This window comes from Mastigoproctus giganteus, chromosome 3, assembly GCF_048544385.1.
Source record: "Mastigoproctus giganteus isolate SK-2022 chromosome 3, ASM4854438v1, whole genome shotgun sequence".
Taxonomy (NCBI): Eukaryota; Metazoa; Arthropoda; class Arachnida; order Uropygi; family Thelyphonidae; genus Mastigoproctus; species Mastigoproctus giganteus.
In genome coordinates, this window is record NC_143577.1 from 256,295,782 (window position 1) to 256,313,899 (window position 18,118).

The 18,118-nt window shown below is 41.4% G+C and overlaps 1 protein-coding gene across 3 annotated transcripts in view; it reads right to left on the minus strand.

Moving 5' to 3' along the window:
• The window catches only part of LOC150089089 (glycine receptor subunit alpha-2-like), a 77,515-nt gene that overhangs the window by 11,042 nt on the left and 48,355 nt on the right, over positions 1 to 18,118 (minus strand). For all 3 annotated transcript variants that reach the window (XM_090371048.1, XM_090371049.1, XM_090371050.1), the window contains 2 exons: positions 13,859 to 14,008; positions 3,644 to 3,993 (listed from right to left, as the gene is read on the minus strand). In XM_090371048.1, the coding sequence (XP_090227174.1) occupies positions 3,644 to 3,993; positions 13,859 to 14,008 (500 nt within the window). The remainder of the gene's footprint in view (positions 1 to 3,643; positions 3,994 to 13,858; positions 14,009 to 18,118) is intronic.

Sequence of the window (18,118 nt, forward strand, 5' to 3'; positions counted from 1 at the left end):
TTGACGAAGAAAACGGCTCACGCTGTAACTTATTCTGAAAATAAGTGATCATCAGAGACATTGAAGATTCACGGATAAACGATAAACCTTGATTCCAACTGAAAAACCGCCATAAACTGATGCCCTGTAAACTGAATTGTCTTGAGTAATCTGTTCACTGAAGAATCAGCTAATTAGTAGATAATTAATTATGGGTATGTGATCCGTGAATCTTCAATGTCTCTGATGATCAATTATTTTCAGAATAAGTTACTGCGTGAGCCGTTTTCTTCGTCAAGGCAACTAAGACCACGAGACGTTAAGATATTGTATATCTGTAATCTATGTAATGTATGGTCAGTATTATGTAAAATAGTCCGGTGTTATATATTTCTGCTAGTGTAGTGACTCTCTTTCTATGATTTAATGTCACTTCCAGTATTTTAAATTTTGGTTGTTTGATATGTTTTTTTGGGTATAATTTCTATCTTAGTGGTTTCAATTCCCGTATTTTTTTAGGAAATTGGTTACAGTTCAGTAGTTTGAAGTCCAATTATTTCTGTCCTTTCCCCCGTGTCTACTCTTGCAGCCATCTGGAATTAAAAACGTTTTTCCTCTGCCTGGATCTCACTGATGAGACGCCAGTAAGCACAGAAACAGCTGTAGGGGATGGCGAAAGGTTTCGTGAACACAACAGAACAGAATGAGAGGGAGTTCCCGAACATCTCTAAAACTATTTGGACCATTATTTGAATTGTACCTCTGTCTGGGAAACTACTTTTACTGTCTACGCGTAAGCCAATAGCCATCCTTTTACAATTGGGGACGCGTATAGCGAGGATGTGCTTTTTCTGAAAAAAATCATCATTTTGTATTTTTATTTTGCTGTTCTTGCTGTTGCTATACTTCTTTAACGGGTCTCTAGCTTCAGGCAATGTCCAAGATACGAACACGTCTCGACAGGCACAATTTCATAGATTTTTTTTTTTTTTTTTTTTTTTTTTTTTAATATCATGGCCTGCATAATCGGTTTTTGGCGAGAGCTGCACCGCTTTTCCTCCCGAAAATTCAGATTTCTCTCCAAGAAAAACAGGCAAAGCAGAATATAGTCGAAGCCTAATGGCCTTAGCTGTCTCGGCCCTAATTCTGAAATCAATGAAATATCCATCAAAATGTAAGGCATTGCGTGGATCAAGACGATCTTATTAGAGCAAACGGATCTCTTATTACTAAGCAGGGTCAGCGCCGGTAGCACAATGGTATCGTCACCGTCTTCCTCACACCGGGTTCGAATCCCGTTGATGACACGAGGATCTTTTATGGACTTTTTTCACTCCTTGGTAGAATTAGTCGGTCTCATGCGTAGATAGCAAAGTTTTCCTCTCTGTAAAACTGGGGTTTTTCGTCCAGCAAAGCAGGCAAATCGACCCGAGAACACACGCAATATACAGATGCAGTACACATGGGTAGTTGAAAGTTACTTTCCAGGTGAGCCTAATATGATAGCTTATTACTAAGCAGGCTAACAGTATAACAAAAACAAAATAAAAAATAATTGGTTTAAGTAGAAAGCACTTCCCTGCAGACCAGACAAGGAAGTGCTTTTGCGCATTGTCCCAGATGAGCCAGTTATGTCTCGGTAACGCATCAACCCCAGAGAAAAAATTGAAAAGTATTAAAAAAGAATTTTAAAAAATATTTATGCCACAGTCCGAATCAGACGTTCACTCGCACGTACAGCAATCTGTGAAGTATAAATCATCACAATAAATGCTAGGAGAATGCAGTACCGCACTCTTTACTTCTTTGAATAAACCAACGTAATAATGAATAAGTCTCTCTTTGACTCACAGAACAATCTGGATTCGTCATGGCTTGGACTCAACGAGGTGTCTAAAGTGTGTCATCTGGAATGCTGATCCATGTTGATTCGCCCTTGCGATAGCATAATAAATATAATTACCGTCCTTCACACACCAGTTGGAAAATGCCATGAATGGTTCAAATCCCGTCAATGATGCGAGGAGTTCCTATTAGATTAATACACGCATATAGCCCCTGCAATCTCTTCCATTCCACTGTTTTTTTCAAAAAAAAAAAAAAAAGAAAAAAAAGATGAATGGATGGAGGTGTCGACTCCGAAGAGTTCGTTTCACCTCATCCAATTCAATTGAGTTCTGGTGACTGGGAAGCCACTACAGTAGGCTGAATTCATTCTTTCACACGGTTAGAATCGACATAATTCTAACCGTGTGACATTGCATATTATTATCCTCGTGAAATTTTGTTCCACTGATATTTCCAATACGCCGCCACCTCCATCCTTCAATGTTCACTTCTCAGGATGAGTCCATGGAATTATGCTGATTCCGTCATATTTTCGCCTTTCCTTCAAGGGTGAAACAGATCAACGTTTCATTTTTGGCTGACAGGAGTGGAATTTAGTTCGGTTATGGCTGTGGTAGGCGATCTGTGACAAAAAAAACAAAAAAAAAAAAAAAAAAAAAACACGACTTGTGCGTCCTGAATGCTTCTGTGGTAACGACTCTTGCACTGGGTTGTTATTTGACTGACTGTCGCCTTTCTGTTGCTCAGAACAAGCCTTTGGGCTCCGTTATTCTCTATCCTCAACGAGCTGCTTCAAACCACACACAGTCGTACGTGAAAATCTCAGCAGAGTTGCAGTTTCCGAGATTCTCAAGAAGAGTCTGGCACCGATTATCATATCACGTTCAAAATGACTTTATCTTTCTTTTTGCCCATTCTATCACTGAATTTCACACTTACATCATTCTGCTACGTATCTCCTCACCTGTTTTATATTTCGTGGTACAAACATGTGATACTCTTACTGAAGGAGTGGCCCATTCCATGAAAAGGGTAGGTGTAACTAAGAAATTGCCTACGCTGGTAGCGCAAGGGTATCGTCACCATCCTCCCCACACCGCGTGAAAATTGTTCGGTTCGAAACCCGTCGATGATGTGAAGAACTTTTATGGTCGTTTTCACTCCGTGGATGAGTTAGTCGGTCTCAGGCGGAGATAGCAAGGTTTTCCCCCGGAACATAGAGTTTTTCGTCCAGCAAAGCAGACAAATCTACCAGAAAAAACACGCAATTTACAGACACAATACACATTGGTAGATGAAACTTTCCTGTGACCCTAATAAATAGTTTTTTTTTTTTTTTCACCTATTAAACTAGCCCCTCATTCCATTATGCATTCCAATGCAGTCATGCTTTGGAATGCATAAATAACAGAAAACCTTCTTGTAGAACGTACATTTTGGTGTGGGATTAAAATCCCCGATGACGACAAGGTAAGCTGAGGGATGTTAGTGATTCATAATCCTGTTGTGTGCCTCGGTAATTACACCCAGGACTGAATACAGGCGGATGTACAGTACAGTATATATAATACTTTAATATTGATCAGATGCATTCAAACATCTTAGAGACAGAAAAGCAGTACTGTATCCACTCGGCACAATATTACCTTTCTCTCTAAGGCACGAGTGATTAGTATGCAGCTATTTTCTCTTTCAAATTTCGTAACAGCCCACTGCATCGCAGGCCACAATATTCTGTTTAATTGATTACAAATATTCTTATTTTGGAGCAGTTAGACCACAGTTTTAAAAGAAAACGAGCAGAAATGGCACTCACCGTGTGGCTCGCTTCCCTTCGCTTGGAGAGATCTTTCTGTCCGGTGATCAGAGCAATCACCATCGCATATTCCAGAAGGCTGCAGAACACAAATCCGATACAACTCGACAGCCATACATTGAGCGCGATGACATACGACACGGACGGCAGGGAGGCTTGGTACTGCTTCGTTACGATCGTCAGCAGGCTGGTGACTCCGAGGGTAACGCGGGCAGGGACGGCTTCAGGAGGGACCCAGAAGGTGAGCATAGACATGAAAACGATCAAGATGGTCGGAATGTAGATGTTAATAATGTAGTAGCCAGAACGTCTCCTCAGTTGAATGATTCCCTTCAGGCACGAGAACTTCCCTGCAATGTAGAAGTTCTTAATGCAGAGTATTTCATTTAAACATGCAAACAAAGCAGAACAGAGTATATCTATCCTTGTTTTCAGATGTAGAAAGTAGAAGCTCGGCCCTTCCACCTTCTGCCAACTTCAAACAATATTTCATTTAAACGTTTTCTTATATCAAAATAAATTATAGTTATTTTCCCGACCATAAGACGCACCTAGAATTCAGATGGAGAATTTTGGTAATAAAATGTTTTATTGCATGTTGGTTGGTTGTTGTAGGGTTTAGGTGCATCAGCAACTTTAATTCATATTGCACCGTATATAATATGTCTGCAAATTACGTGTATTCTGTAGTCAATTTGTTCTTTGCTTGACGAAAACCCCGAGTTTCCTGGAGAAAAAGCCATGCTACTAACCTCGACTGAGACTAACTAACTCGGTCAGGTTGTTAGAAAGGCCACAAAAGTTCCTCGAGTCATTGACTGGATTCAAACTCATGTCTTTTCTCAAAAACAAAATTCACAAGTGATCACTAAACAAAATATCAGTGTAGAACGATTCTACTCCTCATATAATTCGGATTCGCTGCTATGATCAGAACTTTTACTTTCTCACGAGGCCATCATCTTCACTACCAATAAGGCCACTATTGAGTCTACATTTCTACCAGTAGTAGAAATGTACATTTCTACCAGTAGTAGAAATGTAGACCACCAGTTTTCTTATTGGAGGCTCGAAGTGGTGGAACCCATGTTTAGTTTAATCAAAGCTCCGGCAACCTCATCTCCGTACCCCTATCTCTTCGTTCATGCAGTATGATTGATGTCTTTCAAGGTTATGATGAACATCATGGCGAGATCAAATCTTCCTTACACTTCGAGGGTACAGCTCTAAAACCGTGTTCGTAGGCCGGCCGCTAGATACTCCACAGGGCAAAACCTGTTGGTAACTCTCTAGGAGGCTCCCGGTTCAGCTAGAGTATAATCTCGCAGCCTCTATTCTGATAGCGGCTGGAGAGAGTCGGAGCAGCGTGTATCCTGGGGAGGGGGCATTGCCTAGGAGCTGGGTATATCCTTGTCGTGTGTATGCCATAACCAAAAATTTCATTATTTCATACAAGAAGTCCTCCTCACCTTTTCTTACTACTGAAAACATCAAGAATTGCCAAACTAACAAAACAACCGGATCTGTGAAAAGATCCAAAACTGCCAAACACGTTCTCGATTATTTCCAAATATACTTTGTCTCAGTTTCAATCTCAATGACGTCCATTTCACTTACAGTCCACGAAACCTCATTTATGTTTTATAACAGAATTCCAATTATCAGTTTATTCAACCACTGCTCATCACAGCTGTCCAAATTATTCACTGTATGATTCCTTTCTCTTCAAACGTGGTACTTGTGCATATGTCAGCTCTGATATTCCCTGTGAGAAAATTAGTTATTTGGAACCTCTTCTTTTCGATCTTCTCTGGCTTAAAATCTCTTTACCACTTTTTGTGAAATTCATTTGTTGCCTCTATCGTTCTCCCACCCCCACTAATCACTTGGAACTCTTTGACCTACTCTCTTTGAAACGTGATTTTATCTAGTCCGACTCTCCTAAGAATGAGGTAATTTTCCTTGGTCATTTTAATGTTCACGACCACAGCTGGCTTCCATCTTTTAGTCACAAGGACCTAGCTGTTCAAGATGATGAGGCTTTTGCAATTACTAATGAACTCACACACATTGCTCATTTACGTACCAGAATACCAGACAACCCTAAACACACGGCCAATGTTCTTAAACTGTTTCTCACACACAACTCTTCCAAGTACGGTCCAAGTGAGTGGTCCACTAGACATCCTCTAATCAAAACTTGGTGATGGTCTCTTCTCCAATGGAGCCTTTCTCTCGAGGCCATTCTCAACCTAGTGTTGTTTGGCCAATATTTCAAAATGTGATGATCTGCGAGTTCTCTCGCAGATTATACCATTTCGCATTTTTCTTCTTTCTCCTGTTCAGATTACTGTTTCGAATCTTCTGATGTCAGCATTTACTCAGACCGTCTCAGCGAAATTATCCTTTTAGGGATGCAATTCTTTGTTCCAAATTTCACCTGAAAATCTCGTATTTTATCTAAACCTTGGTTTTCCAATAAATGTGCTAAGGCTGTTCAAGGTAAGAACCTTGCTTAGTCCTATACTGTTTTATATGTCGTAGAGAGAGAGAGAGAGAGAGAGAGAGAGAGAAAGAGATGTGTACAGGTGTTTACTCAATATTAGTAACTACAGGTATACGCCTCCTTTTTTTGAATGCCAACCTGAAAAACTGTTGAAATTCCACAGAATAAGTCTAATCTAAATTCGTCATACAAATTGCATTCATATAAGATATGATCCCATGTTTCCAACCTTCCACAAACACAGTAAGGATCTTCCACTAAACCAAATTGATGCAACTTACTTTTTCCGGAACGATTCCCGTAAACCAATATGAGCATTCCATACTTGCCACCATCACCACCACCACCCCCTGGCTGCCCACACCAGGAAGTCCAACACATCACTAGCATTGATCCGTAAAACTAAGTCGAGTAGAGTATAGAGTGTAGAGTGTGTTTAGTGTCAAACGGGACCAAGGGTTCCCCCCCCCCCATCTCCGCATGCTATACATTGAGGGTGTGAAACAGAACACTGTCAATGCCAGAGGTTTAAAGTATATGGATTTTGTATTTGTGTAGTGTCGTGTACCGTTGTTCATCTGGTCATTTAGCCGCTGGGCCCCTAATGGGATCCAACGTTGCCTCCACTCCGCCCCGTAGAGGTAGACCAGTACACCACTATTATAGTTTTTTGCTCTGGCAGGTCCTGCCACCTAATTTCGTGAGATTTCAGCGGCAAGGACCGAGAAAAAAAAAAAAAAAAAAAAAACAGGCTATAGATAGGGGTCAGCCAAAACAAAGGGAGTAGTAGTTGGGCGATTTGATGTTATTAAGTTTTTGGGTGTAGGGCTCAAACAATTTGGAGTTGATACGGACGCTAGTTGTAAGTTAGAGAAGGGGAGAGAGAGAGAGAGAGAGAGAGAGAGAGAGAGAGAGAGAGAGAGAGACTGAAGACTGGGGGAGAAAGATAGAGATACGGGGTCCAAAGAGAAGATGACCCCAAGTCAGTTGAGCAGGGCCATGCCCCACCAGAGTGAAAATGAGGGGGTGACGAGGGGGGGACACCAGGGATAAATCCCCCTCCCGCCGGGGAGAGGAGACAAAGGACCACGCAAGGCAGCGTGGCTAGTGGGTTCTTCGTCACTCCTGGGACGAAGGAAGGAAGGAGGTTTTTTTTTTTTCCTCCTGGGAGGACTGTCATATCCAGGAAGTTTCTTAATTTGATCTTCAATGGGTGCTGTTTGGGTGCCTAACCCGTCTAGCAGTGAAGACAGACTGCGCAAACTCGGTAAAGGCGTAGCGCTGCTCTTCCATTATAATCAGGTGCTCACAATGCCGGGGATTTTCTTGGATTTTAGTGGCAAACTTAGCCAGAACTCGTCATATTCATGGCAATCATACATCACGTGATCCCACGTTTCTTCAGCCCCGCAGTGACACAACGGATCATCTTCAATGCCTAGGGATGTTAGCTCCGCTTTAAAGGGTCCATGGCCTGTCAATAGAAATGTAGTATGGAGGCCTCGTGAGTACCTGGGAGGAGGCTTTGGACTTATGAGGTTCACAGAGGGAATGAACTTTTTGGTTATTAATCCTTTGTTGGTGGTGTCCCATGTCTCTTGCCAGGTCCAGTACATAATTTCAGAGATTCTCTTCCTTTTCTGTTTGGGGTTGTTATCAAGGTTAAGAGTGATGCCTGCTGTTTTGGTGGGAATACTCTTCTTCAACCGTTGATATAATCCTCTTCTTATTACCTCTAGGTGTAGGGGTATACATCCAGCTAGCACCTGTAGAGCTAGTTAGAACGCTGTATGGAGTCCTTGTTAGAATGCTGTATGGAGTCTAGTTTACGGCGATTTCGGTCGAGGGAGCCCGAATACACCATACTGAGACTCCATAGCAAGCTATTGGGACAAATATGGCATTATAGATGAGGGTCAGAGCCCGGCGCTTAAGGCCCCAGTCTGCACGGCTTATACGGATGATTATGGCCGAGTATTTTTTTTATTTTCTCTGACATATATTTCAAGTGAGGATGGAAATTTAGCTTCATATCTAAGACGATTCCTAAATACTTGATTTCTGGGTATAATTTTATGGAGGTGTTGTCAATTTTGATAACCGGTGGTCTTCGTAGTTGGAGCGTTCCCTTGAGCAATATAGATTTGGTTTCCTCTCCCGAGATCTTTAGTCGGTGAATGGCTGCCCAATCCTGGAGCTCAGTTAGTGCGCAATTTGCTCGCTCCTCTAGATCAGCTCTTGTAACTGAGTCGAACCTCATCAAAGTTATTTGAAATAAATATTTCTGGTCAAAATACTTTTTTTTTCTCGCCACCTTCCTCCACTCCTTATATGCAGGTAAGCCATCGTCTTAAGGCGAATGCTTCGCATCAAAATTGAAAACAATGATGCGCATAAGTGGATCTTTACATGTGACTAGTGCTGCCATCTTGCGAGCACGGTGTGAGAATCCAAAGGATACTCATTCTGAATATGGATGTGCGTCATTAGCGTTATGTAATAATAATAATAATTATTATTATTAAAAATATTAATATTTATAATTATAATTTAAATTATTATATGTATTTATTTAATAATATTTATTATTTTCGTTTATTAATCATTATATAATCATTAATTATTTATTATTATTATTAATAATTAACAATAATAATAAATAATTTATTATTAGCATTAGCATTAGTAGAGGCATATGATGCAAGAAAGCAAGCTTATTCAGCATCAGCCAAAAAAAAAAAAAAAAAAAAAAAACCCTCTCCCATTTCACCCCTCCGTGTTCGTTCGAAATACCTGTCCAGTTGAGCTTTAAATTTGTTTAGGCTATCAACTTCAACAACAAGTGATGGAAGTCGGTTCCACCAACCAACCACTCGCTCGCTAAAGGCAAATTTCCGCACATCTATCCGACATCCGTCCTTCCTCAATTTGAATTTATGCCCTCTCAGGTGATTATTCTGAGCAAGAGAAAGAATCCCATCAGCATTGAGCATGCTCAAACCATTCAAGGCTTTGTACACCTCTATCAGATCACCTCGCCGGTGCCTAGTCTCCAGACTCTGTAATTTGCAAAACTTAAGCCTTTCTTCGTAAGAGCAACCCTTTGTTCCATTTACTAATCTTGTTGCCCTTCTCTGTACTCGTTCCAGCAGCTCTACATCCTTCTTGAAATGAGGCCTCCAGACCTGTATACAGTACTCAAGATGTGGCCTAACCATTGCCTTATACAAGGGAATAATCACCTCCTTATCCCTGCTAGAAAAATTCCTGTATATCATTGACAAGACACCATGAGTTACTCTTGCAGCTCGTCTGCACTGCTCAGAGAACTTCATATCTGCCTGCACAATTACCCCCAGGTCCTTTTCATTCTCCACCACTGTCAGTGTAGTACCGCAGAGTTGATACATTGCTCTGGGGTTACTGTTACCCATATGTAGTACTTTACATTTGTCAATATTAAACTTCATTTGCCACCTATCAGCCCATCTGTTCAACCTTACCAGATCCTGTTGCAGCAGCATAGCGTCAGTAGTGTCCTTAACGACCCTGCCAGCCTTTGTATCATCTGCAAACTTAGACATTAAACTTGATATCCCATCATCAATATCATTCATAAACACCGAAAACAACAATGGACCCAACACTGAACCTTGAGGAACTCCACTAATAACATTAGTCCACGTTGAGCAGTGTCCATTGATTACCACTCTCTGTCTTCTGCCACTCAACCATCCCCTTATCCATAGCAGCAATTTGCCTCAAATGCCACACTGCTCCAATTTGTGCAGCAGTCTTCCATGTGCAACAGTATCAAAAGCCTTTCTAAGATCCAAATATATAATATCAAAGTTATTCCCTGCATCCAGTTCTTTTGTGACTGCATCATAGTATCCAATCAAATTGGTCAGGCAAGACCTGCCCTTAACAAAACCATGCTGCGTCTGAGCTATAACTGAATTCTTGTCTAGATGATCCTGCAGTGCTTCTTTAACCAGTGCCTCCATTAATTTACCTGGAAAAGAAGTTAAACTAACAGGTCTATAATTACTTGTGTCAGCCTTTGATCCTCCTTTGTGAATTGGGGTTACATTTGCACTTCTCCAGTCTATGGGTACCTCCCCTGAGTCCAAAGAAGCTCTCATAATTATGGCTAGGGGTTTGCATACTTCCTTTGCTGCCTCCTTTAATATAACTGGATAGATTCCATCCACCCCAGGTGCCTTTTTTATGTTTATCCTCAACAATCTCTCCTCCACTTTCCTCTCAGTTATTACAAAATCATCCAGCTCACTGCCAATGTTTACTTTACCTACATCATTCTCCTTCCTGAATAACTCCTCATGCGTGAATGTAGATGCAAAATACTCGTTTAGATTGTTAGCCACCTGAGCAGGATCCTCAACTGTTGAACCATCAATATCCAGTGGACCAATCTGATTCATCCCTTTCCTTCTCGAGTTCAAGTATGTAAAGAACTCCTTTCTGTTTTTCTTTGCATCCTTTGCCAAGGATTTTTCGTAGTCTGCCTTTGCCTGCCTAATCTCCTTTGTGACTTGGTTACAGACCAACTTATATCTATCATAGGCTTCCATGTCACCCATTAATTTGTATGTATCCCATGCATTTTTCTTCTCTGCCACATGTCTCATTAGTCCATCTGACAACCATTTAGGCCTAAACCTTGAACAATATTTCTTAGTTGGTATGTAAAGCCTGGTAGCCACCAAGATTAGTTCCTTGAATGCTTCCCATTTTGAGTTTGCTGTTGGTAACATCATCAGTTGGTCCCACTGTATAGAATTTAAATACTGTCTCAGACCATCATAGTCGCCTTTACGAAAACAAAAACCCTTCCCTTTACCTCTGATGGTAGTTACCTCCTTGAGTAAATCCCACTTCAACACACTGTGATCACTGCCACCTAGTGGTTCATTTATCTGCAGGTTCTTAATGCATGAAGAATCACTACTGATAATCAGATCAAGAGTATTGCTCCCTCTTGTTGCCTCACGAACATGCTGATGTAGAAAACAATCATCCAATAAATCCACAAAAGCCTTGCTAGTGTGCGAGTGACCAACCCACAAATTCCAGTCAATATCTGGGAAATTAAAATCCCCCATTATAAGACTCTCTGATTTACTGGCCCACTCTATTTCCCTGTACAATATATTATTATACTCATCAGAGTCATTAGGCCTATAGCACACTCCTACTCTCAATTTTAATTTCCCTATGCTTATGTCACACCAAACTGACTCGACACTGCCCTGTCCATCGATGTCAACTGGCTTCACTTCCTTTGACTTTATGTGTTTCTTAATTAATAGCATAACCCCTCCTCCCCTCCTGTCCTGTCTATCCTTTCTATATACATTGTATTCCCCAAATTCCAGTTCCGCATTACTTATATCTGTGTACCACCACGTCTCTGATATCCCAACAATATCTGCCTTTGATGTTTTGAGCAATACCTCAAATTCATCAAATTTATTTACCAAACTCCTAGCATTAGTGTACACGCAGGTATACATGCACCTGTTTCTATTCGTAGCTACCCTAACACAACCCATGTGTTTACTTGTAACGCAATGACTACCAGCAGTCTCTGAAATATCCTGCATCTTGTTTTTCAGACTTCTGCTCATTTGAATAGAAGCAGTGCAAGAATCACTTCCACCTCTGCCAGTGGCTACTGTTAATCTATTAGTCCTTGTATCCCCCCAAACAAAAAAGTTTAAACAATAATAACAAACGAGAATCCTAAGCGACTATCGAAGTAAACAGACAACTACAAGGAGAAGCAACAACTACAATTTTAGTCTCTGCGCATTGTTTTAGTTTACATTGAAATGTACGGTTAACATAAAAGAAAGAAGGAGAACACCAGAAACAATGGAACTAAGGTACGCACGATCGGTATTGTCTTACCTGATACGGAATTGTAAAGCAGTCAAGTAGCAACTTCGGACACATTTTAGGGGGCTGATGCACAGAAGTAACCCCGTGTGAAGATATTATAAGTAAAACTATTTTCTGAAGATTTTTCTAGGACACTCACTGAATGGCCAATTCTGGTTTAATGTACCCGTGTATCCCCGGATGAAAGCGTTTGAGAAGATGGTTATAAAAGTTGCATGTGCTCTACACTTAGTAGAGAGAAATCATGGGACACCTACATAATAACAAGTAGGCCCACCTTTCGCCCGGATAAGGACAGTCATGTGGCGAGGCATTGAGTCCTCTTGTTCAACAAAGCGTTCTACAGGTATTTCCACCCATGCTTGCTGCACCACTGTCCATAATTCCGTCGCATTCCTGGGTGGACAATCCAAAGCTTGAACGGACCTTTCCACAGCATCCCAAAAATGCTCCTCAGGGTTCACGTCCAGTGAACGGGGAGGAGTCATTCCATGGTGGTAAAATCTGCGGAATACTCTTCGAACCATGTTCTAGTTACCACAGCTCTGTGGCGAGGAGTACTGTCCTGCTCAAAGAGTCCATTACCCTGGGGGTGCAGGATGACCGTGAAGGGAAGCAGATGGTCTGCAAGGATGGACACGTAACCTGAACCCGTTCAGTGATGCGTCTAGACGTACCAGAGGTCCCAACATATGCCAGTTGAACACACCCTAGACCATTACCGACCATCCACCTACCAGAACAGTTCCTTGTCCTGTCCGCTCGAAATAACTGGAAAGGGGATTCATCGGACCAGGAGACTCGTCTCCAATCATCCAAAGTGCAGTGCCGATGTTCTTTAGCCCAGTTGAGGTGTAGAGTCCTGTTTTGTGTTAGCAATAGAACTCTAGTGTGTCGTTGGCTCCCATAACATATTGAGGTTAATGATCATCTGATGGTCTTGGTGGAGACATTTCTAGCGCCTCCCTCGTTGAATTTGGCGGTGATTTGTGCCACTGTTGCTCTCCAGTTAGCTGAAACAATGCGAGACAGACGTCGACGTCCACGTTCATCCACCACCTTTCTTCTCCCACAGCTCTATTTACGGTAAGATGTTATTCCGGAATTAGCGTATTCGCGGTACACTCTTGATCCTGTCGAACGGGGACAGTGCAATTTCTTTACAACCTCCGCGATAGACTGACCCATGCGTCGGGCACCCACTATCATCCCTCTTTCAAAGTCGTTTTTAACTCACGGTGTCTAACCATATTGACATCGAATTATTGTCTACCTGAATGCAGTGATGCATTGTACCTATATACTGCCAAGCGGTAGATTCATCCACTAGCGAAAGGGGTGACGTTGGCCACAACCAGGTATCTCATGAGGCGCCTCCGTAGCCAGGTGGGAAGGAGCAGCAGTGCGTAGCACATGCTTCTTGATTAGACCGGGGTTTGAACCTGTCACCACCAAATACGGAGGATGCGGAAAGGTCAGGGAATGACCACCGCATATCCCGGAGCAATATGGCCTTAGTTGCTAATGCTCCTAAAAACCAAATAACAAACAAACAAACTATCTCATGAATTCTGTGCTTTCAGTGTAAATGCAGCTTAATAGCAGACAACAGTACTATTGTAATAATAGACGCTCAGTACCCTAAGTTATTATACATTCGCCTTCGGTAATCATATTTGCATAACACAATCTGCTCGACTCCTTTCTGATAACGTAGGAATGAGGAGAATGAGGAATGGGGAATGAAGAAACAGTGAATGAGGAGAGCAGAAGACCACACTTACCGATGCGGTATTCCCCACGACACTCGCACGTTCGTAAGTTTGCGATCTCGAACTGCGGCAGGATGATGGTCTCGTTCACATTCACGGAAAGTCCGATAGTTTTGTGGCTTTGAAACCAGGAGAGCCTCAGTTGATTGCTGGTGTGAGTCACTGCAACGAAACAATTAGCGAAGGTCAATACAGATGGAAAACGCTACTCAATTTCGTAACTGAGTAATAAATAAATTTTCTGTTTATACTCCGGGACGACCAAACGGTCAAAGGAGTTCACAAGATACACAGAATACAAGAAACAGCACCGTATTCAGCAGTCACGGGATTGAACCCCGGTCACTCAAGGCACGTGTACTTATGCACCCGCGCGCCTGACCACTAGTTTTAGTATTTGTAATTTCCACCAACTGGCTTACGCTGAGCTGATAACCATGCTACAGTAGTTAGCAGTAATTCAAATTGTGAGTTGTGTTTGCTAAAAGCATCATTACCGAGCTTCTTTCCTGGGCAGGCATTGATAAATTGAAAACCTAACCCAGTAAACAAATAATCAAAATTTTTAAACATACATATTAGATTATAAGAAGCCAGTTATTGTTAAATTGAATAATAGAAATCTTCTTCTTGCACAAACGAAGATGCAATTTGGCATCTTCGTCATCATTGATAATCGATTTTCTTTTGCTGATCATATTTAACATCTCGCTTGTAAGGTAAAAGAAATTCGCGGAATTCTTTTACGCATTACACGTAAAGATTAAGGCCTCAACACCAAAACACTTAATTTAATTTAAACTTCTTTCTGTAATCATTCATATCATCATCTTTGATGCAGGTCTCTGGTTCAGGAGCACACATCTACATAGAGTTCAGTCAAAACTGGTACACGCTCAACGATGTTTTTTCTTAGTGCTCTTGAATACTTGCTCTATTGTATCTACCCCAGCTTTACAAGTCATTACGTGTACCATTCCGATGGACCGATCTAGTTTACAGAGGGATTTCTTAGTATATCACAGATAGAATTCCTCACTGATTCCAGAGCATCATCAACACTAATAATGATCCTAAGCTGGAAAGATCTCGATAATGAAGAATATAGTGTCTCTCGCCATCTGGAAAGACAGATGGCTTTTGCTACCGATAACAGATTAATCGCCAATATATTTATACCTAATGTTTCTTATGCTACGGAAAAAATATCAGAAAATGGTTTCATCCTGGACTTCATACTTCCTTTATTTTGACAGGATTTGCTCCCAAAATGCAAAATTTCGTCAGTTCAGGCTACTACTTGTTATTGCAACGAACCGGGGATTCTATCCGTGTACTCTATAATTCTGACAGTACTCTATAACTGCTGAGTTCTGACAATCAGTTATATCTCTAGTTACCAATTTTTCCCCACGAACAAAAGCTCAATTCCTTAAAAAAAAAGCTCAAAAGCTTACTTCCTACAAAAAATTGTGTCTGCTAGGTGCAAAGACTGTGAATAAATCAGGCGCCAACTCAACGTTCTCATGAGCGTCTATGAAAGTTTCAGGTGTGGCGTAGATGTACTCGAAGAAATTAATATGAGGGGCCCATCAAGCTCTCAGCTGCCTAACTCAACGGCAAAGTTCACTCATGTGCATCAGGCAACAAAGCGGCAGGGTATGTCTGCCAGGGGGCAAGTGTTGATGACGTTGTAAAGCAGATATCATCTTTTAAGGGCAGAAAAGGTGATATTTACACGTTGGAACTAATGACCTTAAGAGTAAGAGATCTGCAGATTTCCTTAACAAGTACAGGTCAACGTTGAAAAAAAGTCGCCAGTTAGGGTTAAATTTGAAAGTGTCTGCAATTCTGCCCAGACACGATAGGAGGGAGTATATGATGAGAGAGAGCCTTGTCAATGAATTCGGCCCTGGAGAGATTGTGCAAGGCTCATGGGTAGACTGTTTTTCAGCGTGATCTGTGCTTGCTAACAGGAGAGTGTTTCTACAGGGATGGGATACACTTAAATACAATTGTGTGCAAAATTTAAGGAGCAACACTGTTTCTGAAGGTTACAACCACAAAATCTTTACTTAAGGTACACTTTATTGATGAGAGTAGATTCAGTCTCAGCAGCGATTCTGGACGTCAGCTAATCTGGCGAGAGGTTGGCACACGGTATCACTCCGCAAACATCACTGAAAGGGATCGATATGGCGGTCGAGGCGTTCTCGTCTGGGAAGGTGTTATCTTGGATGGACGCACACAACTCCAGATACTGGAAGGCGGTACTGTAACCGGTACACGCTATCGGTTACAGTACCGAATCCTTCCACATGTGCGTCTGTTCCGGGGTGCCATTGGCCCCGAGTTCGTGTTTATGGATGATAACGCCACAACCCATCGCACTGCAGCTTTTGATATGCTTTTGGAAAGTGAGGACATTGTTGATGGAAAGTGAGAATATTTGCTAATGCTATCGAGGCAGTGTTAGGTAGGTCGGAAAACTGCTAGCTTTGGGGGGAGGGTTTCACAGAATAAAAGAGTAACAGTATCCGCAGGCAGAGGCGAAAGTGATTCTTACACTGCTTCTATTGGAATGAGCAGCAGCCTGGAGAGCACGTTGCTGGGGATTTCAAGAGCTGCTGGGAGTCATCATGGAACAAGTAAATACATGGGCTGCGTTAGGGTAACTAAGAGTAAGAACAGGTTCGTGTTTACTTGCATGTACACCAATGCTGGAAGAATAGTAAATAAATTTGATGAATTTGAAGTGCTGTTCAAAACATCAAAGGTGGAAAATGCTGGGATATCAGAGATATAGTGTCACACAGATATAAGGGATGCAGAATTGGAATTTGTGGAGTACAATGTGTTCAGAGAGGACAGACAGAGTAGGAAGGGAGGAGGGGTTATGCTGTTATTTAAGAAGCATAAAATCTAAGGAAGTGCATCCAATTGATGTTGGTGCAATGTTCAGTCAGTTTGGGGTGACATAAGCACTGGGAAAGGAAAAATAAGAGTAGGAGTGTGTTATAGGCCTAATGAATCTGATGAGTACAACGAACAGTTGTGTGCAGAGAAATAGAGCGAGGCAGTAAATCAGAATGTGTTATAATGTGAGATTTTAACTTTCCACATATTAACTGGAACTTGTGGTTGGTCACTCGCACGCTACCAAGACTTTTGTGGATTTATTGGATGATTGTTTTCTACAGCAGCATGTTCGACGAGGCAACTAGAGGGAGTAATATTTTTTATATGATTATTAGCAGTGATTATTTATGCATTAAGAATTTGCAGATAAAAGAACCACTTGTTGACAGTGATCACGATGTACTGATGTGGGAATTATTTAAAGATGTGACTACCATCAAGGCTAAAGGGAAGGGCTTTTGCTTTCGTAAAGGTGACTACAGAGGTCTCAGACAGTTTTTAAATAATACACAGTGGAATCAACTGATGATGTTACCAATGTTGAATTCTAAATGGGAAGCCTTCAGGGAATTAATTTTTGAAGCTAGTAGGCTTTTCATTCCAACTAAGAAATACTGTTCAGGGTTTAGGCCTAAATGGATGTCAGATGGACTGAGGCTCGTGAAGAAAAATGTGTGGGATACCTATAAATTATGAGGTGACACAGAAGCCTATGGAAGATATAAGCTTATCTGTAATCAAGTTGCAAAGGAGACTAGACAAGAGAAGGCTCATTATGAGAAATCCTTGCAAAGGATGCAAAAAAAAAACCAACAAAGATTACTTTACTCGTGTAAACTCTAGAAGGAAGGGGATGAATCAGATTGGTCCAATTGATGTTGGTGGTTCGACTATTGATGATCCTGCTCAGATAGCTGACAAACATCTACATTCACAAAAGAAAAATTTTGTAAGGAAGGGGAGAACAGAAGTTTATTAAACTCTTACAAGGAGCTAAATGATTTTGTAATAACGGAGATGAAAGTGGAGGGAAAATTGTTGAAGTTAAACATAAAAAAGGCACCTGGGGCAAATGTAATCTATCCAGTTATATTGAAGGAGGTAGTGAGGAAACCCTTAGCCATAATTATGAGAGCATCCTTAGATTCAGAGGAGGTCCCCATGGACTGGAGATGTGCAAATATATCCCCAATTCACAAAGTGGGTTAAAAGGGCGACACAAATAATTATAGACTTGATAGTTTAACTTCTGTTCCGGGGAAAATAATGGAGTCGCAGGTTAAAGAAGTAATACAGGATCCCCTAGACAAGACTGCAGTTATAATTCAGACACAGCATGGGTTTGTAATGGAG